General features: G+C 38.0%; 2 protein-coding genes across 3 annotated transcripts in view; both read left to right on the top strand.

The window, feature by feature from the left end:
• Positions 1–25207, top strand: part of KDM5A (lysine demethylase 5A) — a 112517-nt gene extending 87310 nt beyond the window's left edge. The window contains exons 24-28 of one of the 2 annotated variants that reach the window (XM_024256425.3): positions 332–475; positions 10226–10385; positions 11636–11856; positions 14299–14709; positions 21695–25207. In XM_024256425.3, the coding sequence (XP_024112193.1) occupies positions 332–475; positions 10226–10385; positions 11636–11856; positions 14299–14709; positions 21695–21901 (1143 nt within the window). In that variant the 3' untranslated portion in view covers positions 21902–25207. Of the gene's footprint in view, positions 1–331; positions 476–10225; positions 10386–11635; positions 11857–14298; positions 14710–20370; positions 21101–21694 lie in introns of those variants that run through there. The other variant, XM_063711986.1, reaches the window with a different exon arrangement.
• SLC6A13 (solute carrier family 6 member 13) overlaps positions 21783–26903 on the top strand; it is a 59583-nt gene continuing 54462 nt past the window's right edge. The window contains exon 1 of the mRNA XM_054526637.1: positions 21783–21911. Within this exon, the coding sequence (XP_054382612.1) occupies positions 21905–21911 (7 nt within the window). The 5' untranslated portion in view covers positions 21783–21904. The remainder of the gene's footprint in view (positions 21912–26903) is intronic.

The following is a 26903-nucleotide window of genomic DNA, read 5'->3' as shown; positions in this document are numbered from 1 at the left end:
TATGTCAGTGTATAAATAGTAAATTGAGTCTGTCTTACCAATTGATGAGGAAAATAACAGTAACTTGTCAGCAATTATCCATTGCATTCTCCTTCAACATACACTATAGCACTTTTTTTGGATACGTACTTAGTGAAATATTCCTGGGAATATCATTCAGGTGGACTTTGGCATCATAATCAAATAATTTGATTTCTACTAACTGTTGAAGAACTCTAACTCTGTTAGCCACTTTGCTTATTCATTAAATTTTGGTGATCTTAAGCACACGTTAATTACCCTGTCTGTTTAGCATGTCTTGCTGTTCATCTTGGAATTATTTGTTGTTTAGGGACACTTACCTAGTTTCCAGCAGTCTGCTTTTAACCGGGTGGTGAGCAGTGTGTCATCTTCTCCTCGACAAACAATGGACTATGATGACGAAGAAACAGACTCTGATGAAGACATTCGAGAGACATATGGCTACGACATGAAGGTAGTTACATGGACAAGCTGTGTGGGTACATACCTGATCATTGGGTTTGTTTAAAAAAAAAAAAAAAAAAGCTATTGAACAGTGATGTTTGAGGCCTGAAAGTAAAAGAGAAAACTAAACATTTATCTGTTCTGAGTTTTTAGTCATAGCATTTTTTCAAAACTCAAAACATTACAGGTTGCTGAAACAATTTTTTTTTTTTTTTTGGAGATGGAGTCTCGCTCTGTCACCCAGGCTGGAATGCAATGGTGCAATCTCTGTTCAGTGCAACCTCTGCCTTCTGGGTTCAAGCAATTCTTGTGCCTCAGCCTCCCAAGTTGCTGGAATTACAGGTGCATGCCACCATGCCCGGCTAATTTTTGTATTTTTAGTAGAGATGGGGTTTCGTCATGTTGGCCAGGCTGGTCTTGAACTCCTGACCTGAAGTGACCTGCCTGCCTCGGCCTCCCAAAGTGCTGGGATAACAGGCCTGAGCCACCATACCAGGCCTGAAACAATTTTTAAAAAATAGAATTAAAAAATCTGTATTTGTTTTCCTCATCTTATAATCCCTTATGGCTTAGAGGAACTAGAAAAACAATGCGTTAAGTTATATAAAGCTTTCATGGCCAATTTCAGTTTTTCAGATTTTTTTCTTTGAGTTGTTAAAGTCTGTATACAGTTAAGTTTTAAGAATTCCATTCTAGGCTTGGTGTGGTGGCTTATGCCTGTAAACCTAACAATTTAGGGGAGACTGAGGTGGAAGGATCACTTGAGCCGAGGAGTTTGAGACCAGCCTGTGCAACATATCGAGACCCCCATCTCTACAAAAAATACAAGAGTTAGTTGGGTGTGGTAGCATGCACCTGTAGTCCCAGCTACTTGGGAGGCTGAAGTGGGAGGTTGAGGCTGCAGTGAGCCATGATTGCACCACTGCCCTCCAGCCTAGGCAGCACAACAAGACCTTGTCTCAAAAAAAAAAAAAAAAACAAAAAAAACCCCACTTCCATTGCAAGAGTCTTTTGCTTTCTTGTCTGGATGGCGCCAGATAGAATGTCACTTTCAGAGATGGGTAATGTAGTACTTGGGCCCAGGTTAGAATTTGCTGAGTTCCAGTTGCAGATACAAGAAATTATTTACCATCAATGTGATTATTTTGGTAATGACATGTTACTGGTGGTGAAGAGAAGGTTTTGACAAGTTTGTTTTGTGTTGGATCCAGTTGGCTTTTTGTCATCCCTTTTTGTCAGGTGCAAGCCCTTTGCTTTTTAACCTAGTAATAACAATGTGATTAGGCAGAGACCCTGCCAGATTACAGTCAGTCCATTGACTTGTTTCATATGATTCTTAGTTGCTTTGTTTAGAATCTATTCTTGTAACCTGGGAATTCCTACTCTGATATAAAAGGCTGCTTCCAAAGAACAAGGGGAGATTCTATCCCTACCCCTTCACTATCTTTTATTTGTCTTTTCAGCTTGCAGACCAGCTGGTACTGCTCACTAATCTCATCAGCATTAAAACTCCTAGGATGTAAAATTAAAACCATCCATCATAGACGCTCGTAGATTCCTCTGCTGGGAAATATTTTTTCTCAAGATAGAAATGGGAATTTTCAGTTATGTGACTTAAAGACTTGAAAACAGTTGAAACTTGAATTAGACTGTTCAAATAATCTTTTTTTATATTAAAATATCTTATTATATGGTAGATTATTATTTTTCAATTTTGAAAGTTTTGTGAACAGATGGCCAAGTTTTGTTGCACTGATTTTCAAGGGCTGTTTGAGGGCCATTATTAAGAAAAGAGGCATTACAGTTACATACAGTTCTTGGATATCATCTTAGTGTACTGCTAAATCCCATTATGAAGAATTCAGTGGCAGTCTGCTGAAAGGTACACTAGCTTATACCACACACAGCGGTACATTCTTAAGCACGTTGTTGTCCAGAAGTTAATGAGTATCTTTGTTTACGAAGTTGTATATAGGGTGACTGAGAGCAGCTGAAAAGGAATGCAACCCATGCCAAGTATAATTAGCTTTTTCCTTGAATACTGGAATCACCTGTTTACCCTAGTTAGAGGCCTTTGATATTTTTGGTGATTGCTTTCTAGCACATAATCAGCCACTCTTCTAGAATTGCTTAACATGATGGGCTTTGCTTGAAAGCAGACTGGTAACCTATGAAAAATCACAAGTATTGATGATTTTCAGGACTAGGGATCACAACTGCAGTTTCATATGGTTGGATGGAGTAGTCTTTTGTGGAGGAATTTATATGAGAATCTTAGCTTACTGTCTCTTTGGTAGTGGGTATTGGCAGGGTAGAAAAATAAGATTATGGATTTTCAGCTGAGAAGAGAAGAATGGTGGCAAGACTTAACGGTAATTCAAGTTCAAATTTACTTTGCAGTCAGATGCTCTACCACTGAGCTATATACCCCTGCCAATTTACTTTGATGTTGATTTCTTTGAATGAAAAAAAAAAAAACAAAAGCCTATACTCTTGAGAATTTTCCCACAGAGCGAGCGATAATCGTATAATGAAAATTTTATTTGCCAGTTTATTTGCATTTGACCTGGTGGTTTTTTCCTTTGTGTGATGTCCTCTGTTGTGACCATAAATTCATACTTAAAATACTTTGAACTTAGTATTCTTGCTTGAGGAAGAGCCCCCTCTTGGTTTAGGAAGAGGGGTAGGTAATTATTTAGTAAAATAAAATCAGTCATTTTATCTTAGTTACCATCCAGAAAATCATTACTTACGAGGTACATATTTAATGAAGCAAAGTCTGTCCTGCATCTTTTGGGATTCTGTCTATGTAGGTGAGCTTGTGGGAACTAATTTCAAGGAGAATCATCTGAGACCTAATCAGAGCTCACTTAACATTGCAAGGACTTTAAGTGAAACAATGAGATTAATGGGCAGTACCAAGCTGATCTGCAAGCTGAACTTATTTTTCCCCCTCATCACTGTTATAATGAAATGAAAACAACTTTATTCAAAGACCTGTTACTATACTTCCTTTTGCTTAAAGTCAGTTTCCAAGAACCTACCGATGACATTACATGAAGACTTACTGTAATCTGTATATTGTCAGTCAGACATATACTTGTATTAAGAGCAATTGGTAAGATTCTAGGTTTGAAAACCTGTAGAGAGGATTAAATGGTTTGTGTCCTTAAGCTGTCACATTTAAATTTATCTTCCCCTCCTTAACTTGTTGGTATAGGAGTTATTATAGGTTGTAGACTATAGAAGGTAGATTACTTAACCATAATTTTTTTTATTATACTTTTAAGTTCTGGGGTACATGTGCAGAACGTACAGATTTGCTACATAGGTATACACGTGCCATGGTGGTTTGCTGCACCCATCAACCCGTCATCTACATTAGGTATTTCTCCTAATGCTATGCCTCCCCTAGGCCTGCACCCCTGGATAGGCTCTGGTGTGTGATGTTCCCCTCCCTGTGCCCATATGTTCTCGTCGTTCAGCTTCCCCTTAGGAGTGAGAACATGCAGTGTTTGGTTTCCTGTTCTTGTGTTAGTTTGCTGAGAATGATGGTTTCCAGCTTCATCCATGTCTGCAAAGGACACGAACTCATCCTTTTTTATGGCTACATAGTATTCCATGGTATATATGTGCCACATTTTCTTTATCTGTTCTATCATTGGTGGGCATTTGGGTTGGTTCCAAGTCTTTGCTATTGTGAACAGCACTGCAGTAAACATATGTGTGCATGTGTCTATAGTAGAATGATTTATAATCCTTTGGGTATATACCCAGTGATGGGATTGCTGGGTCAAATGGTAATTCTAGTTCTAGATCCTTGAGGAATTGCCAGAGTCTTCCACAATGGTTGAATTAATTGGCACTCCCACCAACAGTGTAAAAGCATTCCTGTTTCTCCACATCCTCTGTAGCATCTGTTGTTTCCTGACTTTTTAATGATCTCCATTTTAGCTGGTGTGAGATGGTATCTCATTGTGGTTTTGATTTGCAATTCTCTAGTGACAGTGATGATGAGCATTTTTTCGTATGTTTGTTGGCTGCATAAATGTCTTCTTTTGAGAAGTGTCTGTTCATATTCTTCGTCTACTTTTTGATGGGGTTGTTTTTTTCTTGTAAATTTGTTTAAGTTCTTTGTAGATTCTGGATATTAGCCCTTTGTCAGATGGATAGATGGCAAAAATTTTCTCCCGTTCTGTAGGTTGCCTGTTCACTCTGCTGATAGTTTCTTTTGCTGTGCGGAAGCTCTTTAGTTTAATTAGATCCCATTTGTCTATTTTGGCTTTTGTTGCCATTGCTTTTGTTGTTTTAGTCATGAAGTCTTTGCCCATGCCTATGTCCTGAATGGTGTTGCCTAGATTTTCTTCTAGGGTTTTTGTGGTTTTAGGTCTTACCTTTAAGTCTTTAATCCATCTTGAGTTAATTTTTGTGTAAGGTGTAAGGAAGGGATCCAGTTTCAGCTTTCTGCATATGGCTAGCCAGTTTTCCCAACACCATTTATTAAATAGGGAGTCCTTTCCCCATTTCTTGTTTTTGTCAGGTTTGTCAAAGATCAGATGGTTGTAGATGTGTGGTGTTATTTCTGAGGCCTCTGTTCTGTTCTATTGGTCTGTATATCTGTTTTGGTACCAGTACCATGCTGTTTTGGTTACTGTAGCCTTATAGTATAGTTTGAAGTCAGGTAGTGTGATGCCTCCAGCCTTGTTCTATTTCTTTAGGATTGCCTTGGCAGTGAGGGCTCTTTTTTGGTTCCATATGAAATTCAAAGTAGTTTTTTCCAGTTCTGTGAGGAAAGTCAATGGTAGCTTGATGGGAATAGCATTGAATCTGTAAATTACTTTGGGCAGTATGGCCATTTTCACGATATTGATTCTTCCTACCCGTGAGCATGGAATGTTCTTCCATTTGTTTGTATCCTCTTTTATTTCGTTGAGCGGTGGTTTGTAGTTCTCCTTGAAGAGGTCCTTCACATCCTTTGTAAGTTGTATTCCTAGGTATTTTATTCTTTTTGTAGCAGTTGTGAATGGGAGTTCACTCATGATTTGGCTCTCTGTTTGTGTGTGAATGGCATATAGGAATGCTTGTGATTTTTGCACATTGATTTTGTATGCTGAGACTTTGCTGAAGTTGCTTATCAGCTTAAGGAGATTTTGGGCTGAGATGATGGGGTTTTCTAAATATACAATCATCTGCAAACAGGGACAATTTGACTTTCTCTGTTCCTATTTGAATACCCTTTATTTCTTTCTCCTGCCTGATTGCCCTGGCCAGAACTTCCAGCACTGTGTTGAATAGGAGTGGTGAGAGAGGGCATCCTTGTCTTGTGCTGGTTTTCAAAGGGAATGCTTCCAGTTTTTACACGTTCAGTATGATATTGGCTGTGGGTTTGTAAGTAGCTCTTATTATTTTGAGATACATTCCATCAGTACCTAGTTTATTGAGAGTTTTTAGCATGACAGGCTGTTGAATTTTGTTGAAGGCCTTTTCTGCATCTATCGAGATAATAATCATGTGGTTTTTATCATTGGTTCTGTTTATGTGATGGATTACGTTTATTGATTCGCGTATGTTGAACCAGCCTTGCATCCTAGGGACGAAGCTGACTTGATCGTGGTGGATAAGCTTTTTGATGTGCTGCTGGATTCAGTTTGCCAGTATTTTATTGAGGATTTTTGCATCGATGTTCATCAGGGATATTGGCCTGAAATTCTCTTTTTTTGTTGTGTTTCTGCCAGGTTTTGTTATCAGGATGATCCTGGCCTCATGAAATGAGTTAGGGAGGATTCCCTCTTTTTTTATTGTTTGGAATAGTTTCAGAAGGAATGGAATAGTTCCAGATCCTCTTTGTACCTCTGGTAGAATTCGGCCGTGAATCTCTCTGGTCCTGGACTTTTTTTGGTTGGTATGCTATTAATTACTGCCTCAGTTTCAGAACTTGATTGGTCTATTCAGGGATTCGACTTCTTCCTGGTTTAGTCTTGGGAGGCTGTATGTGTCCAGGAATTTATCCATTTCTTCTAGATTTTCTAGTTTATTTGGGTACAGGTGTTTATAGTACTGTCTGCTGGTAGTTTGTATTTCTGTGGGATTGATGGTGATACCCCCTTTATCATTTTTTATTGCATCTATTTGAATCTTCTCTCTTCTTTATTAGTCTAGCTAGCAGTCTATCTATTTTGTTGATCTTTTCAAAAAACCAGCTCCTGGATTCATTCATGTTTTGAAGGGTTTTTCATGTCTCTATCTTCTTCAGTTCTGCTCTGATCTTAGTTATTTCTTGCCTTCTGCTAGCTTTTGAATTTGTTTGCTCTTGCTTCTCTGGTTCTTTTAATTGTGATGTTAGGATGTTGATTTTAGATCTTTCCTGCTTTCTCTTGTGGGCATTTAGTGCTATAAATTTCCCTCTACACACTGCTTTAAATGTGTCCCAGAGATTCTGGTATGTTGTGTCTTTGTTCTCATTGGTTTCAAAGAATGTCTTTATTTCTGCCTTCATTTCTTTACGTACCCAGTAGTTATTCAGGAGCAGGTTGTTAAGTTTCCATGTAGTTGTGCGGTTTTGAATGAGTTTCTTAATCCTGAGTTCTAATATGATTGCACTGTGGTCTGAGAGACTGTTTGTTATTATTTCCATTCTTTTGCATTTGCTGAGGGGTGTTTTACTTCCAGTTATGTGGTCAATTTCAGAATAAGTATGATGTGGTGCTGAGCAGAATGTATTCTGCTGATTTGGGGTGGAGAGTTCTGTAGATGTCTATTAGGTCTCTTTGGTGCAGAGCTGATTTCAATTCCTGGATATCCTTGTTAATTTTCTGTCTCATTGATCTAATATTGACAGTGGGGTGTTAAAGTCTCCCACTATTATTGTGTGGGCGTCTGAGTCTCTTTGTAGGTCTCTAAGGACTTGCTTTATGAATCTGGGTGCTCCTGTATTGAGTGCATATACATTTAGAATAGCTAGCTCTTCTTGTTGCATTGATCCCTTTACCATTATGTAATGGCGTTCTTTGTCTGTTTTGATCTTTGTTGGTTTAAAGTCTGTTTTATCAGAGACTGGGATTGCAACTCCTGCTTTTTTTTTTTTTTTTCCATTTGCTTGGTAGATCTTCCTCCATCCCTTTATTTTGAGCCTATGTGCGTCTTTGTGAGTGAAATGGGTCTCCTGAATACAGCACACTGGTGGGTCTTGACTCATTATTCCAATTTGCTAGTCTGTGTCTTTTAATTGGGGCATTTAGCCCATTTACATTTAAGGTTAATATTGTTATGTGTGAATTTGATCCTGTCATTATGTTGTTAGCTGGTTATTTTGCCCGTTAGTTGGTGCAGTTTCTTCATAGCGTCGATGGTCTTTATGATTTGGTATGTTTTTTTCAGTGGCTGATACCAGTTCTTCCTTTCCATGTTTAGTGCTTTCTTCAGGAGCTCTTGTAAGGCAGGCCTGCTGGTGACAAAATCTCTCAGCACTTGCTTGTCTGGAAAGGATTTTATTTCTCCTTCACTTACGAAGCTTAGATTGGCTGGATATGAAATTCTGAGTTGAAAATTCTTTTCTTTAGGAATGTTGAATATTGGCCCCCCACTCTCTTCTGGCTTGTAGGGTTTCTGCCGAGAGATCCACTGTTAGTCTGATGGGCTTCCCTTTGTGGGTAACTTGACCTTTCTCTCTGGCTGCCCTTAACACTTTTTCCTTCATTTCAACGTTGGTGAATCTGACAATTATGTGTCTTGGGTTTGCTCTTCTCAAGGAGTATCTTTGTGGTGTTCTCTGTATTTCCTGAATTTGAATGTTGGCCTGCCTTGCTAGGTTGGGGAGGTTCTCCTGGATAATATCCTGAAGAGTGTTTTTCAAGTTGGTTCCATTCTTCCGTCACACAGGTACACCAATCAAATGTAAATTTGGTCTTTTCACATAGTCCCATATTTATTGGAGGCTTTGTTCGTTTCTTTTCACTCTTTTTTCTCTAATCTTGTCCTCTCACTTTATTTTATTGAACTGATCTTCAATCTCTGATATCCTTTCTTCTGCTTGATTGATTCAGCTATTGATACTTGTGTATGCTTCACGAAGTTCTTGTGCTGTGTTTTTCAGCTCCATCAGTTCATTTATGTTCTTTTCTACACTGGTTATTCTAGTTAGCAATTCCTCTAACCTTTTCTGAAGGTTCTTAGCTTCCTTGCATTGGGTTAGAACATGCTCCTTTAGCTCGGAGGAGTTTGTTATTACCCACCTTCTGAAGCCTACTTCTGTCAATTCGTCAAACTCATTCACTGTCCGGCTTCGTTCCTTTGCTGGCAAGGAGATTTAATCCTTTGGAGGAGAAGAGGCGTTCTGGTTTTTGGAAGGTTCAGCCTTTTTGTGCTGGTTTCTCCCCATCTTCGTGGATTTATCTACTTTTGGTCTTTGATGTTGGTGACCTTTGGGTGGGGTCTCTGAGTGGACGTCCTTTTTGTTGATGTTAATACCATTCCTTTCTGTTTGTTTGTTTTCCTTCAAACAGTCAGGCCCCTCTGCTGCAGGTGTGCTGGAGTTTGGTGGAGGTCCACTCCAGACTCTGTTTGGCTGGGTATCGCCAGCAGAGGCTGTAGAACAGCAGAGATTGCTGCTTGTTCCTTCCTCTGGAAGCTTCATCCCAGAGGGGCACTGGCCAGATGCCAGCCAGAGTTCTCCTGTATGATGTGTCTGTCGACCCCTGCTGGGAGGTGTCTCCCAGTCAGGATGCACTGGGGCCAGGGACCCATTTGAGGAGGCAGTCTGTTCCTTATCAGAGCTCGAATGCTGTGCTGGGAGATCCGCTGCTCTCTTCAGAGCCGTCAGGCAGGGACGTTTAAGTCTGCTGAAGCTGCGCCCACAGCCACCCCTTCCCCCAGGTGCTCTGTCCCAGGGAGCTGGGGGTTTTATCTATAAGTCCCCGACTGGGGCTGCTGTCTTTTTTTCAGAGATGCCCTTCCCAGAGAGGAGGAATCTAGAGAGCAATAGTAATTTTTTTGTAGGTTCATTATCTCTGTGGATTATTTTTGACCTTAACAGTCTCTTTTGTCTTGAATCTGTAGTCATTATGTTCCTGGACAGAACGAGGTCTAGCTGCTTTTTCTCTCGGTCCAATAAGGAGATGCAGACTGACTGGAAAAGAAGGGAGTTAATTTCTGCAGCTGGTTATGGAGTAACTCACCAGACCAACTAAAAGTTACAAGTTTTTTTCTATGCTTGTATTCATTCTAAACTCTATGTCTGTGTGTGGGAGGTGCACCTACAAGCCAGAATGTTTCATTCAAACTGTGTCTAATCTTCAGGTACAGTCCAGGGTCTGGAAAACTTTCTCTAGAGACTTGGAAAAATTTCCTAATCTTAAGTGGGCCCTGGTACAAGGTGTGTGTAAGAATGCCTTCATAATTTTATCAGGCTTTAGGGTCTGAGAAAACCCAGGTGAAAATCTTAATGGGTTTGTTTTCACATTTCAGCCCTTGTACGAAGGCAGTAGTTTCTCCAGTTATTTACTGTTTAATTTACACATTCATCAGAATTACAGTAATGTGTTAGTAGAAACTGTTCTGATTGCTAGTGGAGACCTGGCCTGCCACAATTACAGTTTTTCTCCCCAATGGACATTTTCTATCTTATTTAACATCAGATATTTAATTTTAATCTCATATTTTTAGTATATTAGAAGCTTTAACCTGAAAGCCTCCATTTTGGGCCTTGTCATAAAATAAGTTAAATGACTCTAATTCTGAATACTTCTCTTTGTTTCTTCTTCAGGACACAGCCAGTGTGAAGTCCTCTAGTAGTCTTGAACCCAATCTTTTTTGTGATGAAGAGATTCCCATCAAATCTGAGGAGGTGGTGACCCACATGTGGACAGCACCTTCATTTTGTGCAGAGCATGCTTATTCTTCTGCTTCTAAGAGTTGTTCTCAAGGTATTACTCCTTTAAAAACCGTGGGGAAGATAAGCAGAAAACCAATGAGAAAAAGCGTTACGTTAATCAAGACTGTGAATCCATTTCGAGTGGAGTACAATGGTTGGCCATGAAATACTAATGGAACCTGAAAATGCTGTTTTCTTTTGGAAAAGCCAATCCCTGTTTGCATTTTCTGTCATCACAACCTGAAAACTTACATAGAATTTTAGAGTCCTAATTAGAAGAACTTTAGGGGCCGTCTAGTCCCATGCCTCAGTTCTAGAAAATTCCGGATAGGTAGTCCTTCACCTTCTATTTGGTCATTATCAGGTGTTGTGGAACTGCTGCTTTTTAAGCATATTTATTCTGGTTTTGGGTAACTTTAATTGTTAGAAAGTTCTTCCTTTCCTTGGAGGGTGATTTTCTCTGTGATGTTAATTTTTCTCTCCCTCAGCAAAAACAAGTCACATTACTTTAGGTCATAACTCTGGAAGATGGAGGGTGTTTATCTCTTTATAATAAAATTCAGGATTTTATGGAACTGTGTATTATTGTCTGTTCATTAGAAAGATAACCAGTTATTTATATAAGGCAGCCAAATGCTTTATTAAATGGTTGATCTTTTGGTATACTCTAAAATTGAGAGATTCTGGTTGCTCGCTCCCCTTGCCATACGATAAAGACTCAGTAGAGATTAACATTCAGGATAAAGAACCACTTTTTTTTTTTTTTTTTTTTTTGAGATGGAGTTTCTCTCTTGTTGCCCAGGCTGGAGTGCAATGGTGTGATCTTGGCTCACTGCAACCTCCCCCTCCCTAGTTCAAGAGATTCTCCTACGCTCAGCCTCCCGAGTAGCTGGGATTACAGGCATGCGCCACCACGCTTGGCTAATTTTTTGTGTTTTTAGTAGAGACGGGGTTTCACTATGTTGGTCAGGCTGGCTTCGAACTCCTGACCTCAGGTGATCCGCCTGCCTCAGCTTCCCAAAGTGTTGGAATTACAAGTGTGAGCCGCCACACCTGGCTGGAAGAACTGCTTTTTATTAATAACCCCAAACCATTTTTTTTAGAGTGGGTCTTGGAATTGTTCATCTTTTTGGTCTGTATTTGTTTCTAACTCTGTTCGCATTTTCATACTGATATAATGAATCCAGATATCTGAAGTTAGTATTGAGGGATGGGGGGCTATTCTCAACATTTACTTTGAAAACATGTTTTTTCCATAGTTTTAATTTTTTTTGCTTTGTTTTATGGTATTTTTTGGGAAAGGTTCTAGCACCCCAAGGAAACAACCTCGGAAGAGCCCTTTGGTGCCCCGAAGTTTGGAACCTCCAGTGCTGGAGTTGTCACCTGGAGCTAAGGCACAACTGGAAGAACTTATGATGGTTGGAGATCTCCTGGAAGTGTCTCTGGATGAGACTCAACACATATGGCGGATTTTGCAGGCCACACACCCACCCTCTGAAGACAGATTCTTGCATATCATGGAGGTATGGATTTAATACTTATTTAAACAGTGGTTAAAAACTAGAATGCCTAGGTGCCTTAGAGGTATCATAAATGTTGGCAAAAGGATGGCTGAGGGCAGTAATCTGGCTGGTCTACTTTCCCACTTCGCCAAAGAAATTGGGCTTTATGGCTTGCTGGCTTGCCTGCCTCCCTGCCTCCCTCCCTCTCTCCCTCTTTCCTCCCTCCCTTACTCCCTCCCTTGCTCCCTCTTTCTTTCTTTCTTTCTCTCTCTTTCTCTCTCTCTCTTTCTCTTTCTTTCTCTCTCTCTTTCTCTTTCTTTTGTCCTTTCCTTTCTTTTTCTTTTTTCTTCACTCCTTTCCTCTTTCCTTTTTCCTTCCCCTTTCTCCTTTCCCCTTTCCTTTCCTTTCTTCTTGTAGGACACCAGAGATTTGATTTATGGTTTTAAGCTTTTAGGTAGTATCTAAGTTGGGAAAAAAAGGCCATTTCTGCTAAAAAGAAGCGGGGAAGGGCAAGACTGATAACCATCCGGTTTAGAACAACCTCTTTAGCCCAGACTCCCATTATTGGAGGGCTCAGAGATAGGGGAGAATATATAGTGGCTATAAAAAAGAAGCACAGGGATGGTTAAGTAATAGAAGACTGGGTGGGAGAGAAGATCCACGTTCATATATCACACTTATACATAGCAGTTCCATGAGCTCATTTGATGAGATGATCATACCATATCCATGAGCTCATTTGGTCCTCACCACCGTCTTGAAGAGGAATGGGTAGGGGAGCTAGAGGGCAAGTATTTTACCCATTCTGCATATGAAGAAAGTAAGTACGAGAGGTGGAAGATTAAGGTCACACATCCAGTAAAAAATAAGGAGACCTGGATTCTAATTCTGCCATTTGATTCTTTTCATTTGTTTTCATGAGTATTCTTTTCATTAGTTTCCTTCTTTCCATGTAATGGAATGGTACCATGTCACCAACAGTTGATACAGATATATTTAGCATACTATAGTTTGTTTTTGTTTTGAAAGTCAGATCTAGGTAGCCTAATTTAGATAGTGTTTTCCAGTCTACAAAGCATTTTCTTCACATTCATTATCTTTTACCCAATCCTTTTTATTTTACAGATAAGGAAGCACAAAGTATTAAGAGGTTAAATATCTTGTTCAAGATGTAATAGACTTAAGGCACTTATAATCCAGTGTTCTTTTGGATTCTGCTGATTCTTAGGTTCCTGTCAAAGATTTTCAAGTGTCAAATCTATAGAAAAATGAGTTCTCAAGGAAATTATTAGGTTTATGTTATGTTTCTTCAGTATTTCTTTCTCTGATTCCTCCTCCTGTTCTTTCTGTTACTAGATACACTTTTACCATTAATATTTTAAATGTTTATTACATTGGCACATACTAGCCACAATATTAAAAAGCCGAAAACAAAAATGACAATTTTTTTTGCTTTGTCACATGAACTGTTTTCTAGCCGTTGGCAAAGTCACTATATATTCTGTGTAATGAGATCATGGATACAATTTTATGTTTTTCTGACTTTTTAAAAATAACTACCAATACTTTTATTATTATGAAGATCCCAAAAGTTATTACATAATTTAGTACAGTTTGCTTTTTGTGTATGTTTTCATCTCTAACAGAGATGCCGCAGACTGTGTTAATATATTATGCTAACACTGATTTTTTTGTGTGCCCTTTTTCTCCTAGTAAGCTAATATAAGTTAAATATTTCATTTCAGACTTGTGATTTTCTAGTGTTATCTTCATTGAATAGTATGCTTGCCTTCTTAAAATGTCTTTTAAATATCTTTAGAATAACATAAATCCCCCTTTTTTTTTTTTTTTTTTGAGATGGAGTCTTGCTCTGTTGCTCAGGCTGGAGTGCAGTGGATTGATCATGGTTCACTGCAACCTCCGCCTCCCGGGATCAAGCCATTCTCCTGCCTCAGCCTCCTAAGTGGCTGGGACTACAGGCATGTACCACCACACCCAGCTGATTTTTGTATTTTTAGTAGAGTCAGGGTTTCATCGTGTTGGTCAGGCTGGTCTTGAACTCCTGACCTCAAGTGATCCACCCGCCTCGGCCTCCCAGAGTGCTGGGATTACAGGCGTGAACCACCGTGCCTGGCCCATAAATCTTTTTTACTGTAGCATAATATACATAACATAAAGTTTACCATTTTAACCCTTTTTAGGTAGACAATTCAGTTACATTAAGTAGATTGACAGTGTTACGCAACTGTCACCACTATTCATTTCCTGAATTTTTTAGTTATCCCCAACAGAAACTATACCCACTAAACAAATCTCCATTTCTTCTTCCCTTCAGCCTCTGGTAACCTCTGTTCCACTTTCTGTCTCTCTGAATGTGTCTATTCTAGGTCCCTCATATAAGAGAGAAATACTGTTTTTTAACTGTCTTGCTTTAAAATTGTTCCTAAATTTATATTTTTGAAGGATGACAGCATGGAAGAGAAACCACTAAAAGTGAAAGGAAAGGACTCTTCAGAGAAGAAACGGAAACGGAAGCTAGAAAAGGTAGAGCAGCTTTTTGGTGAAGGAAAACAGAAGTCCAAGGAGTTAAAGAAAATGGACAAACCTAAAAAGAAAAAATTAAAATTAAGTGCAGACAAATCAAAGGAGCTGAATAAACTGGCCAAGAAACTAGCAAAAGAAGAAGAGAGAAAGAAAAAGAAGGAGAAGGCTGCTGCAGCCAAAGTTGAACTTGTGAAAGAGAGCACTGAAAAGAAAAGAGAGAAAAAGGTGCTGGACATCCCCTCAAAGTATGACTGGTCAGGAGCAGAGGAGTCTGATGATGAGAATGCTGTGTGCGCAGCACAGAACTGCCAAAGGCCCTGCAAGGACAAGGTGAGTTCCAACTGTTTATAGTCAAGCGTGAGAGGTCAAGGAGCAACAGTTGTGGAGACACATGTTTGATATCAATGTATATAGTATGTTTTTGGTTCTAGGATTTGGACTTCCAATATAATGTCTTTTGTACAATTTCTACAAACTGTTTTGAATATTGAGGCTCTTAGTGTGCCTAGTAGAAGTGTCGTATTTTAAAAATCGTATACTTAATGAGCATAATGAGACAGGAGTAGAGAGAAGCTATGTGACATTCCCTGGCAAACAGTGCATTTCATATGCAGTGGGCATAACAAGTTTCAGAATAATCTTGTGCCTTCCCTATAAGGTGACTCAGAGAACTAAATACCTTGTCAGATAGTCACAATGGCCTGAAAAAAGTCCTGGGCCAGTATTGTAGGAGCTGCGGCAAGTTGCGTTAAGACGGTATTCCAAAGACTTGAAACTTTTAGTCCATATCTTACACTCAGAGCTGTGAGCACCCTCCTAAATGGAATATGATTTTCTTCAAATCTTTTGCAACAAATAATTCAAACCTATAAATGCATTATTTTAGGCCAGGCAAGGTGTGGCTCATGCCTGTAATCCCAGCACTTTGGGAGGCCGAGGCGGGCAGATCAGGAGCTCGGGACCGGCCTGGCTAACATGGTGAAACCCCATCTCTACTAAAAATACAAAAAATGAGCAGGATGTAGTGGCGTGCGCCTGTAATCTCAGCTACTTGGGAGGCTGTGGCAGGGGAATTGCTTGAACCCAGGAGGCAGAGGTTGGAGTAAGCCAGGCTTGGGCAACAAGAGCAAACCTGTCTCAAAAAAAAAAAAGCATTGTTTTAAAATTTCCAACCCTAAATTTTAGGTGTAGTAATTCTCTTATGGCCGTTCTTTAGATATAATGTTGACAGTATGAACTTCTGAGAGTAATAGTCAGACTTTATGAAAAATTCCAGTTGTTTAAATGATTGGAGGCACCTGTTACGGCTCTTATCAAGAGTATTGATAAATCTGTAGTTTTAATTTTATTATGCTCATTATACTATTTGATATTTAGAATTCTAATAGTGCCTCAGTTTGAAAATATAAACAGTAAATAAAACTGCATCACTGTTCCTATAGGTTATGCCCTCACTTTTTCAATGAAATACTTAAACCTTTTTAGAGCTTGAAGGCACCAAGAGGTTACCTTGTTCAGGCTACTCATTTTACAAATGATGCAACCAGGACTCAGGGAAGGTAATTATGTGACCAAAGTTACCGAGCCAGTTAGTAGCAAAACCAAAAGTAGAACCCTAGATCCTGGCTGTCAGACCAGGTTCTCTCCACTAACACCTCTACCCCATCGATAATTGAGATGTAAGTACAAAAACACATTCCCAAACTAAATGACACATATTTAAATGAGATGTATTAGGGGTATTCTATTCATTTTTTGGAATATGTATAGTAAAATATATATCCTATAGTCTAATCTTCCAAGGCAGACGGCTATAAATATTTTAGTGTTTCCTTCCAATTTTTTTCCTATGGCATTTGTTTTATATCATTGTCAGACTGTTTACTGACTTGCATCTATTCATTTTATAAGCATCTTCCTATATTATAAACATTTTAAAGCATTTTAATACATATATATGTGCATATTATTTTTATCTTTAATTTTGAATTTATTTCCATCTGAGTTTGTTTATTAAAGAGGCTGATGAAGGGTTAACTTTCTCTTTGGGTATCAAAGTGTAGCAGTTCATTATTGGCAGAACCTTCTCCATTTTCTTCCTTAATTTTATGGTAGTTTAAAGACTAGCAGCAAGGTAGGATGTTTCCTTTTTAAACTTTCGTGACATTCTTTCTATAATGTTTATATCTATCATGAGCCTTTTGTCTTATTTTTATGCTCTTTCTCCTTATCACTTAATCTTTCCCCTCCCTTCTGCTCAGCATTTAAATAGGATTCAGTTCATCCATTATTCCTGTTGTCTTCTTATAGCAATATAAACACTTAGGCCTTTTTTTTTTTTTTCATTTGCTATGAAATTGTGAAATTAACAGGTGCCCTGCCTATTCAAAGGGTTATGATGATAAGACAAAACAATCTCTATGAAAGCACTTGTTAACCAAAAAATGCAACGTAAGTGCTAAGATGTGATCATTATTTTTGAAAGAACTGTGAGATTTGCTCCTAATATTATAGGTATTTTTTAAACAAAATCTTTAAACAAAATCTAGAGTTATCATCTACATTTTGATGGAGCAAAAGGAGATTTGGCTGAATGCTCAGAGAAAATGTCTATTTTGAACTGTTACGATACATAAAGGTGAGCAATGTGTGCCCTACCCTGTGTTGTTAGTTTATAAAAAATAGTGTTATATTTCTATAACGTGTTTCATTTTAAGCAGAAGTTATTTCAGATTATAGGTATTTTGCCTGTTACTGCTGTTTTGCAGTTTTTATGGTTCTACATGTTTGTTCCTGACATTGATTTTGCTAAATAAAAGTTGCAGTTCTATAAAAATTTCTGTAAAGAATGTTAAAACTTTCTCAGTGTTTAGTGTTTCTCTGAGAAAACAATTAATACACAGCACACATCTTCAGAACAAAATAAGAAAAGAATGCTTTTGCCAGGTGCAGTGGCGCATCCCGGTAGTCCCAGCTACTCAGAAGGTTGAGACAGGGGGATTGCCTGAGTCCAGGAGTTCAAGGCTATAGTTAATGTGCTATGATCGCACCTGTGGTTGCCCCACTGCACTGAAGTCTGGGCTACACAGGGAGACCCTGTCTCAAAAAGAAAAAGGTTGGCAAGATGATGTAAAAAAAAAAAAAAGAAAGAAAAAATCATGCTTTTTAGGCCAGTTTGTTCTTTAAGATACCATGCAGCAAAAAATAACTTCTAGGTTCACTTGTTTTTAGGTGAATTCTCTGACCAGTAATTACTATTATTTCTCTAACCAATAATTACTGGGACTTTTCCCCCAAAATATGCAGATTAAATTTTTTTTTTTTTTTTTTTTGAGACAGGGTCCTACTCTGTTGCCCAGGCTGGAGTGCAGTGGTGTGGTCATAGCTCACTGCAGCCTTGATCTCCTGGGCTCCAGCTCCTGCCGCAGCCTCCCAAATAGTTGGGACTACAGGCACACGCCACTATGCCCAGCTCTTTTTTTGAGAAATGTTCTTTTAAAAATTAAAAGAAAGATGAAATGAGGCTAGTTAAATGTGCCTAGCCTCAGTTTCAAGACATTTTAGAAAAAGAAAGACAATACCAGAATAATGTAAAAATTTTGAAAAAATAATTTTTCCTTTGATTATTAAATTAATGTCAAGCTAAAATTAATATTAAAACTTTTTAAAAAATTAATTTTAAAGTTCAGAATCTTTTTCTCTCTGAACTCTTTATTCAATCTTATTGGTATCAGATTCTTTCAGGCTACTAATTTAAGTAGTATTTTTCTTCTGTATTAGAATAAATATTTAATAATTTTACTTATGAAAATAGTCTTCTTTTTCTCTTCACTTTTTTTAACCCTCTTAAGTTGGTCTTTTCCTTTACCCATTCCTACTTCCATGAGAAGTTTTGTGTGGTACATTAAGAGACTATGAACTCTCATTTTTACTATTTATTAGCCACCCTGATTTAAGATTTTCACGGGGGTGTTGCCTCAAAGTATTTGCATTTCCAGTGGCTTTACTAGTTCATATCTCCTTTTAGCACAGATAAGCAAAGGTTAAGTTACCTAAATGTGTGTAATACACACACACACACGTGTGCACGCGCATGATGTTGAGCTAGAGTGACTAACTGTCCCAGTTTCCCCGGGACTTTCCCAGTGTTGGCGCAGAAATTCCCACATACGAGAAATCTGTCATTCCTTGGCACCAAGAAAATACACACAAGGATTCTGAACATATGTTATAGTTCACTTAGTGAATTGTTTTCCTTTTTCAGATCCGACTTTTGCCGGGAAGCTTGGGGTGCAAAAGATATTAAATGCCAAAATAACAAAAGCTCAGTTTAATTAGTAAGCTAAGAATATCACTACATTACCAGATTTTCTTTTTTCCCAGTGCAGTACTATTCTCTAAGAAATGAACAAAATATACTATGCCAAATATTTTTTCTTAAGTGTGAATATGAAACCATATAGCAAAACATGAATATTAAACTAATATTTCCTCTTTTTAATATATTTCTTTTTAAAACAGACATTTCTCCCAGATCTAAACATAGTAACCTATTTGTACTGTAATGTAAAATCTCTTATCATTTAATATTTGAACAGTTCATAGCTGTGAAGATTAATAATTATTTTTGTGATTCGCTAAATACATCTCCTAGAAATAATGAAAGGGGGGGAAATGACAGTTTATACAGTTATCCAAATTGTGTTCTTGAGTTTTCAGGATACTACATAGTCTGTTGCCCCTGTGTCAAAATCATCTGTGGATTCAGTTGACATCCCAAACTTTAGTTTGCTTTATGATGCTGTGGGCCTTTCACACAAAAGTAGAACTCAAAGTTGATTGTTAGTAGATGAACATGATAAAAAAGATACTGGTAAAGAGAAGGACTATTTTTTGCTTGTTCTATTATCAGGCTAAATTGTTACATAACCTGTAGTCTAGGTTAGAATTTGTGTACCAATATCTCAAGGAAGGTTATATACCCTTTTGAAATGGTAGAAGATCTAGGCTTAGGAAGGGACCTTTAGTCAAAATCACAAAAGGGAAAGTATTGTCTTATTTGCAAGAGAATTTTGGAAAATTGTAAGCCAGTGAGTATAGTGCAAACACTAGATTTAAAAAGACATGGGACACTTTTCTTTGTAGCAAATACTGATACATTAATAACTTTCTTATCCAATGGATTAGCATGAATGGGGACTAGACTGGATTAAGAAAGAGGGTTGGAGGTGTAAGGGTGAAGGTAACTGTTGGTTCACAGGTACCATTATAAAAAGCATGGTATCTCAAACCTGGGCAGCACAGAGAACCACAGTTTATCTATCCAGTTCCCTTTACCAGTCCCAAATAGCCAAAACTCTCACTCTGAGTGCACCTCTTTACAGCTAGCATTTTGTGAGTCTTTACTGCTTGCCGTACTTTAATTTTTACATTTTGCACAGATGCCATTATTTCCCTTTTTTTTTTTTTTTTTGGTCTCTGATTAGTTTGCTACAATAGGAACATTTTGGTGAGTTTTTTTATTGCACAGACTTCGGAAGCTAAACAAACAATTACAGAACAAAAACAAAACAGTTTAGGAAGGTATTGTTAAGTTGCTCTGAATTTACAGGAGGTGATATCACAGAGGGCCAGCAATGATCGGATTTAGAATATATGAGAATCACTTGGGAGCTGATTAAAAATGTAAGCTTCTGGCTTGTACTCCCCAGATATTCTGAGTTCATAGGGTGATGGGTCCCAGCTACATTTTTAACAAACACAGTAGATGATTCTGATGCCAGTGGTCTACAACACTTGGAAAAGCAGTGCTGCCGACAGTTGTATCAAGGTGCAAAATGTTTTGTGTAGTGTAGGGTAATGAGTACAGCCATGAAACCACGACTGGAAAGTGCCTCCAGTATCCTAGGCAGTGAATTAGGTGTTTTGCCATACATTATTTCATTGGATCCTCTCGGTAATCTTGTAATTAATGTCATTTCCGTTTTTCAGATGAGGAAATTGAGTCACTCAGTGAGGTTAAATGACTTGCCTGAAGTTATACACACTGGAACTCAGAACTTCTGAGTTGAGTAATCTTTATGTTACAACAATATAGTCTCTGAAGATCTAGAACTTTAGCATAGGAACAATACAAGTAGAATATCATTTTGACAAATTATTTTTCCCACCCCTTGTTACAAGCCTAAAACTACTGACATGACTACTGTGGTTTTGACAGTTTTTTATAGGACATGGAAACTAATTTTGAAAACCACTCAGTTTCTATGAATGAAACTCATTTACCTAGCCAAAACCTCCTTCATCTGTTCTTTCTCTTAAGTTGTATAGAGGTACTTCTTGGATCCCTTTCTATTCCTTACTTTGATATCTGGTAAAGCTCATGGTTTTAAGTGGCTTCTTACATTGCCAATGAAATGACCAACCTTGGTATTGAGGTGAGGGAGAGTAGCTCTTTTCATCTTAAATGTTCTTGTCTGCCATGACATTAGCTGTAAAAACTACCACAATCAGCCTTCAAATATAAAAGCCAAAAGTCACTTTATTGTTAACTCTTAAGTCCAAGGCTTAAAGTCACCAAACTGCAATCCCTTCCTAGCCTCCTGTAATCACAGTATTGTCAGAAGGGTCAAAGTTTGACACCTGCCACTGACCTATCAGTTTTTCAGATTTTAATTTTAAACCCGAGTGATCTATTGACCTGTGTCTTTGACTGTTATAATTGGTTAATTTGTAAGATTTGACATCTGATATTTGCTAACTTTTTATAGGGAGTTGTATTTGTAACGGAAGAAGAGAAGAATAAAAAATATTAGTTTTAAAAGTGGCCTATGTGACTGCTTTTCTAAAAAGGTATTTAATGCTCTTAGTACTTTGGCTTATCTCTTTGAAATAAAGCTAATACACAGGATTGCCTTCACATTGTTGTACTCTTCCTTTCTTGATTGATAATTGCATTGTCTTAGAGCCTAGAAATTGTTAATATTAGCTAAAACTACTTGGCTGCTCTATTAGAAGTTCCCTTTTTGTCAAATTTTTCTCAAACATGTTTCTGCCTCACAAGGAGCCCCAGGTATTCATGAGGTAATGGAGTACCTAAGAGGCCTAATTTTGTGGACATACTATGGTAAAATATAATTTTGGGGTATTAACTTCTCAGCTTCTTTCTTTAAAAAATAACCCCATAAGAAGTCATTGCATATCTAGACATCCCAGTTGTTTGCTATCATTTAAGCCAAGAAAGCTCTTTGGTTTGCTTTTATTCTAGGCTTAATGTTTATGTAACCTAAACATTCCCCAATCTTGTTTCCTACAGGTAGACTGGGTACAATGTGATGGTGGCTGTGATGAGTGGTTTCATCAAGTTTGTGTGGGTGTATCTCCAGAAATGGCTGAAAATGAAGATTACATCTGTATAAACTGTGCAAAGAAGCAGGGGCCAGTTAGCCCAGGTCCAGCACCACCTCCTTCCTTCATAATGAGCTACAAACTACCAATGGAGGATCTTAAAGAGACCAGTTAGCAGATGCTTGGTTAGTTTGGGACATGGGGGGACATGGACCACATTGAGACCTTAGTCATCAAGTAGAGTGGTTGATATCCACTTGGAATGTTGCTTCCAAAGATGAATGGCCTTCAGAGAAAGTCCTCTTAGTGCTGGCTTCCTCTTTGCATGGACTCTGTGGGTTACATTCTCTATCAACATATCTATGCAGAGGGTGTCTTCTTTGGTACAACAGCCAATATTTCATGTCTCCTTTGAGTGTGGTTTACTGCATTAAGGCCAGATGCTTGATTGAGCTCTAGGGTGGCTGGTTAGTATTAATACATTGGTGTGCTAACAGGGCATATAGGATGTGGCTTTTGTCCAGCTGATAGTAGTTAGAGGCTTACAACTTAGGAGCAGCACCAATTGAAGGTGCTAATTGCTTGGATCTCCTTCATTGGGATAGTTGGAGAGGGATTGGAGTACCACTTTCCTTCCACTGTTACCTGGTACTTAATGCCCTAAAGATACAACCAGGAGTAACAGGGCCAAAGTTATTTCTGTTAGACGTCAAGGAATGGTATCACAGTCTATTGACCTCAGCGATTTGTGCTTGTTTGTGCTAGAAGAACACCCCAAATAGGAGAACCTCTCACAAGCTGGGACAGGTCACCTTATCTTTGTAAGGATGAGGATGTCGTCTAGATCAGAAATCTGACTAGATTGGATTCTGAGGAGAAGAACCTACTACAAGGCAAGGAACCATTTTTTGGCTTTGAAAAGTCTTGCTGTCTTGGGTCTACATTTTAGGGAAGAGCAGGTACATGGATCCAGGCTTCTGCCAAAAAAAAAGAGAAGACGATGACGATGATGACCAGTCATACTATCTTACTGAGCCACAGTGATGCATGCTTTTCGGGGAAAACTTCATTCACAAGTATTCCAGACAGCAGGCTTCAGGCATGGCCATGAGCAAGACCAGCAAATAACAGCTTTTTGCCTTGCAACCCTGACCCCAATGTCTGCTGTTTCCAACACTGGCAATTTCTAACTACGGCCCACAGCAGATGCTGTTGAATAACACCATGGCTTCATCAGAGGATGTGGGGTTGTAGTACCTCTGGGTGATGAAGTTGTTTTAGTAAATCCATTTTTTTAAAAAAAAAAGGACTTGTTTTTACTTTTTTCTAAATGTCCCTGACTACTGACTGTTCTATAAATAGATTATTTTTCCTTTTTTAATATACATATATGAATATATAAATATATATATTTACTGTTACCAGCAGCATATGACAGAGTTTCAACATCAAAAATCCATTTGGGGGCTTGCTTTTTCTTTTTTGCTTTAAAAAAAAAAAATCCCATTCCTTCTTTGTAGTACAAGGAGTTAGCACTCCCTCCTCCATCCCAGCCTGACCAGATCTTCCATTTTGCTTTTGTTCATATAGATAATTATATGTCCTTTGTGTGTTGGGACTTGTCCCTGTCTGTTGGGAAACTTGGTCTCACTCTAGTCTGTGCTGGCTGTTTTTTCTTTTGTGTGTGATTGTTTGAAACTATGGTGCTGTGTCCTCTTCCCTCCTGTTGTGTTCTCTGTTCTTCTTAAGGTATTAGGTAAGCTGTATGTAAACTCTTACTAGAAGGGGACTAATTTTTTTTTCAAGGACAAAAAAAAAAAATGACTAAAAATAGTGTTTTGTCATCACTGTCTGGTGTCTTTATTTTGGTTTAAAAAAAATCTGTGGTTTGACTTAAATTCATCAGTTTTCCTTTTAAAGGGGGGATTGGGGTGGACCTAGCAACAGCTTATAGTCTCCTCTTCCCTTTTTGCCCCAGTCTCTTTTAAAGAACTGTCTTCTAGTAACTAGAAGTGAAATGTACTGTCCAGTTACAGTTTGAGTGGGTATGAGATTTAACTCAAAAGGAATCTTACAAAAAAAAAAGATGTTTTCTTATAAAATCCAATTTCTGTAAATGTTTTCTCTGTAGTTCATACTACCTACTTTTTATTCATTCTTTCCTTAATACTGTATAACATTTTGAGTGTTTTGACTTGTTCAGAGGTTTGTTAGTGTTGCTGTGCATATGTCTTGAGGTCTCATCTGAAGTAAGTTTGTGTATGATCGAAGATTTCAGTGGATATTGCAAGGTAACTAATTAACCGATTTCATAAGTTTTCCTTTTGCCAAACTAACGATTATCAATTAAGAATTTCCTCTGGTTGATGTTATACAAGAAAGCACAATATTTTTTGCCTTTTGATCTTCTTTGTAAAAGTCTTCAGATATTTGTGGGTTAAAACTTGAATGTAATTTTAAGTGACAGATGCCTGAAATACATTTAAAATTTTTATTTTTCCTTCCTAATCATCCATTAACTATTCCACTATCAGTGGAGAGTCATGAGGATGCTGAGAAAGTATGAATAGCTTCCTGTCACCTTCTGACGTTTTGAAACTTAAATATGTCTTTTCATTGATACTGTGGGATTTTCTGTATTTACTTGAAAGTCATGGAGGATTTGGTATGACTTGACCACAGGTTTAGACCAAGGATGAGAAGAACAGAAGGGAGAAATTAATGGCAAAACAAAAAATACGCAAATCTGTGGTTTGGAATTAATGAAACAAGATTCATCTATTTAAAGAAATGTTGGTGTTCTAATACAAAGCATTATTTTCACTTGGAGAAAATTATTTACTTGTTCCCTTCTTCTGTATTGTAATATTTTGTATTAAGACATGATTTAAAATGTCTTTCTACCCTTATCTCCTCTAAACTGCAACTGAAGTTGCAATTCTTCATCATTAGTATTTTAACCTTGGCAAAGGTTATAGAAAGAAAAATGGAAAAATGGTAGGCCTTTGGTATTCTTAAAAGCTAAGTCATTAGAACTATGCAGATCCCCAAGTTTAAAAGTACAAATACAGCACTAGTAGTTAGCTTTCTAGCTGGGGGAGAAAACAGGAGATTTTCCTTCCACAGATGTTTATTTTGCTTCCTGATGGGCACTGCAGCAAAGCCATGTTGATGTGTGTAGATGCATGACTTTCTCACTAAGCTGCTGCACACCAGCTTTGCCTGCATGATTCAAATTTGTGCCTCAGTAAAATTATAAATTATTGCATGTCATACCTTGAATAATTGAAAAGGCAAACATTAAACCTGTGATTGCCCATAATGTACTTTAATAATAAAAAGCATGGCAGCCAGGTGCAGTGGAGTGCACCTGTAGTCAGGAGGCTGAAGTGGGAAGATCGCTTCAACCTAGGAGTTTGAGTTGTGCCTGGTCAACAGCGAGACCCCATGTCTCTGTCTCTCTCTCTCTTTTTTTTTTTTTTTTTTTTTTTTGAAAAAAGCAAAGGCTGACCTGTAAGATTAGCATGATTTTACCTGTGCTTTACTTCTGTTCTTCTCTACTTTTGTCTTTAGCAGATGTCCAAAAAATGTCTTTTTGTGTTTCTTAATTTTTGGATTCTGGATGCAATTCGTGCACGTCAAGAAACTGCTTGCTTGTCAGTATTTTAATTCTGTAGTACATGTGTGTGAATATCAGCCAGTACTTACAGTAGGAGGATGAAAAGAAAAACTGAGAAAGCCTGTCTTTCAAAGGATGGGTTTATCCACTTTTTAAGGGAGAAAGTGACAGTTTGGAGTGGGATTTGAAACGTAAATTTTGGAAAAATTGAGCTGTTGAAGTCCCACATATAACCAGATTTAATAAAGTTTCACATGTGAATTAGCTTCATATGTGTGTAGAAGGTTGCTTTTACAGCAGGTCCTTAAGTACTCCTTTTGAAATTCCTCTTTTTTTTTTTTTAAAGTCATAGCATTACTTCTTTGGATATGAATGTCCCAAGTGGTATCTCATACTGTAGTATGAGGAAGAATGGATGTTAATGTATTTTTTGAATTTTGGTCTTGTCTTGGCCTGGATCATATCCAGTCACCACTATGCAACAAATGATGTGCACTGGGCAAGGAAATGATGGTTATGAAAGCTGTATCTTGCTGTTTTTCCTTTGCAGTACTCCCAGTAGTCTAAACAGGAATGTCTTGTAAAACCCCAAGACTCCCTATTGATTATTCCCTTACATATTTATTTACAATTTATCAGGGTAATTGGTGGTGCCTTATGAAAAGTATAACTTGATTTCTTGATCTTTGAGCATGTTTTGTGTTTCTTGTGTTTTCTAAAAGAATATTAGATATGGTTAATTGCATTACATCTAAAAGATTTAAAAAATTGTGTGTATGCTCAGGTTCCCCACACCCATACCCACCCCTAACCCCTGTCATTTACATTGGTGGCAACTTTAAATGGTAACCAAGTAAAAGTACATTTTGATAATGAGTATTGATAATCCTGAGGAAAACCAGTGAGTATATGGGAGCCACCTTTAACCTGTGCCAAAGCAGTTTCTAATTTCATTTGCTAACTATAAAATAAAGAACTGAGCCAAAATAATTTGATCAGTGGTATGATTAGCCTGTTATCATTGCTGAGAATAGTGTTTTTGGAGTGTGAAGTGATTCCTGAAGATTTCACCTGCCTTCTGTTTCCAGCAAGAATCCAGTGATGACCGACACATTTCCTCACTTTTGGTTCTTAAGAAGTTTATCCCTTTGCAACAAACCATTAATAGGGAAAAAAAGGAAATGCTTTCCCTTTCTCTTTGGCTTCTTAAAGCTCACAACCAATTCAGACCCCAAGTTACTTCAGAGAAGCAAATGGCACCTTTTCCCCATTGCCAAGGATCCCAGCTTATGCAGATATGAAGGACAGATCATTTCTGAAAATGTTAAGACTCTGCTTGCAGTGGACTTGGCCTCAAGTTTCATGAAATGTGTAACTCTGTATGTGTATGTTAGGAGGAGGGTTGGTTGAAAGAGCAGGGGCAGGGAGGGAAATCTGATTACCTCTTGGGAAATAATTTTCTTGCCAACAAAAAGATACACTTGAAATTTCTTAAGGTGGCAAGTCCATTTAAAAAAAAAATTGTGTTGGACCCTTCCAGTTTAGATCAGGTATTTCT

The sequence above is a fragment of the Pongo abelii genome, chromosome 10 (assembly GCF_028885655.2).
Source record: "Pongo abelii isolate AG06213 chromosome 10, NHGRI_mPonAbe1-v2.0_pri, whole genome shotgun sequence".
NCBI lineage: Eukaryota > Metazoa > Chordata > Mammalia > Primates > Hominidae > Pongo > Pongo abelii.
This window is presented reverse-complemented; position numbering and strand designations above follow the sequence as displayed.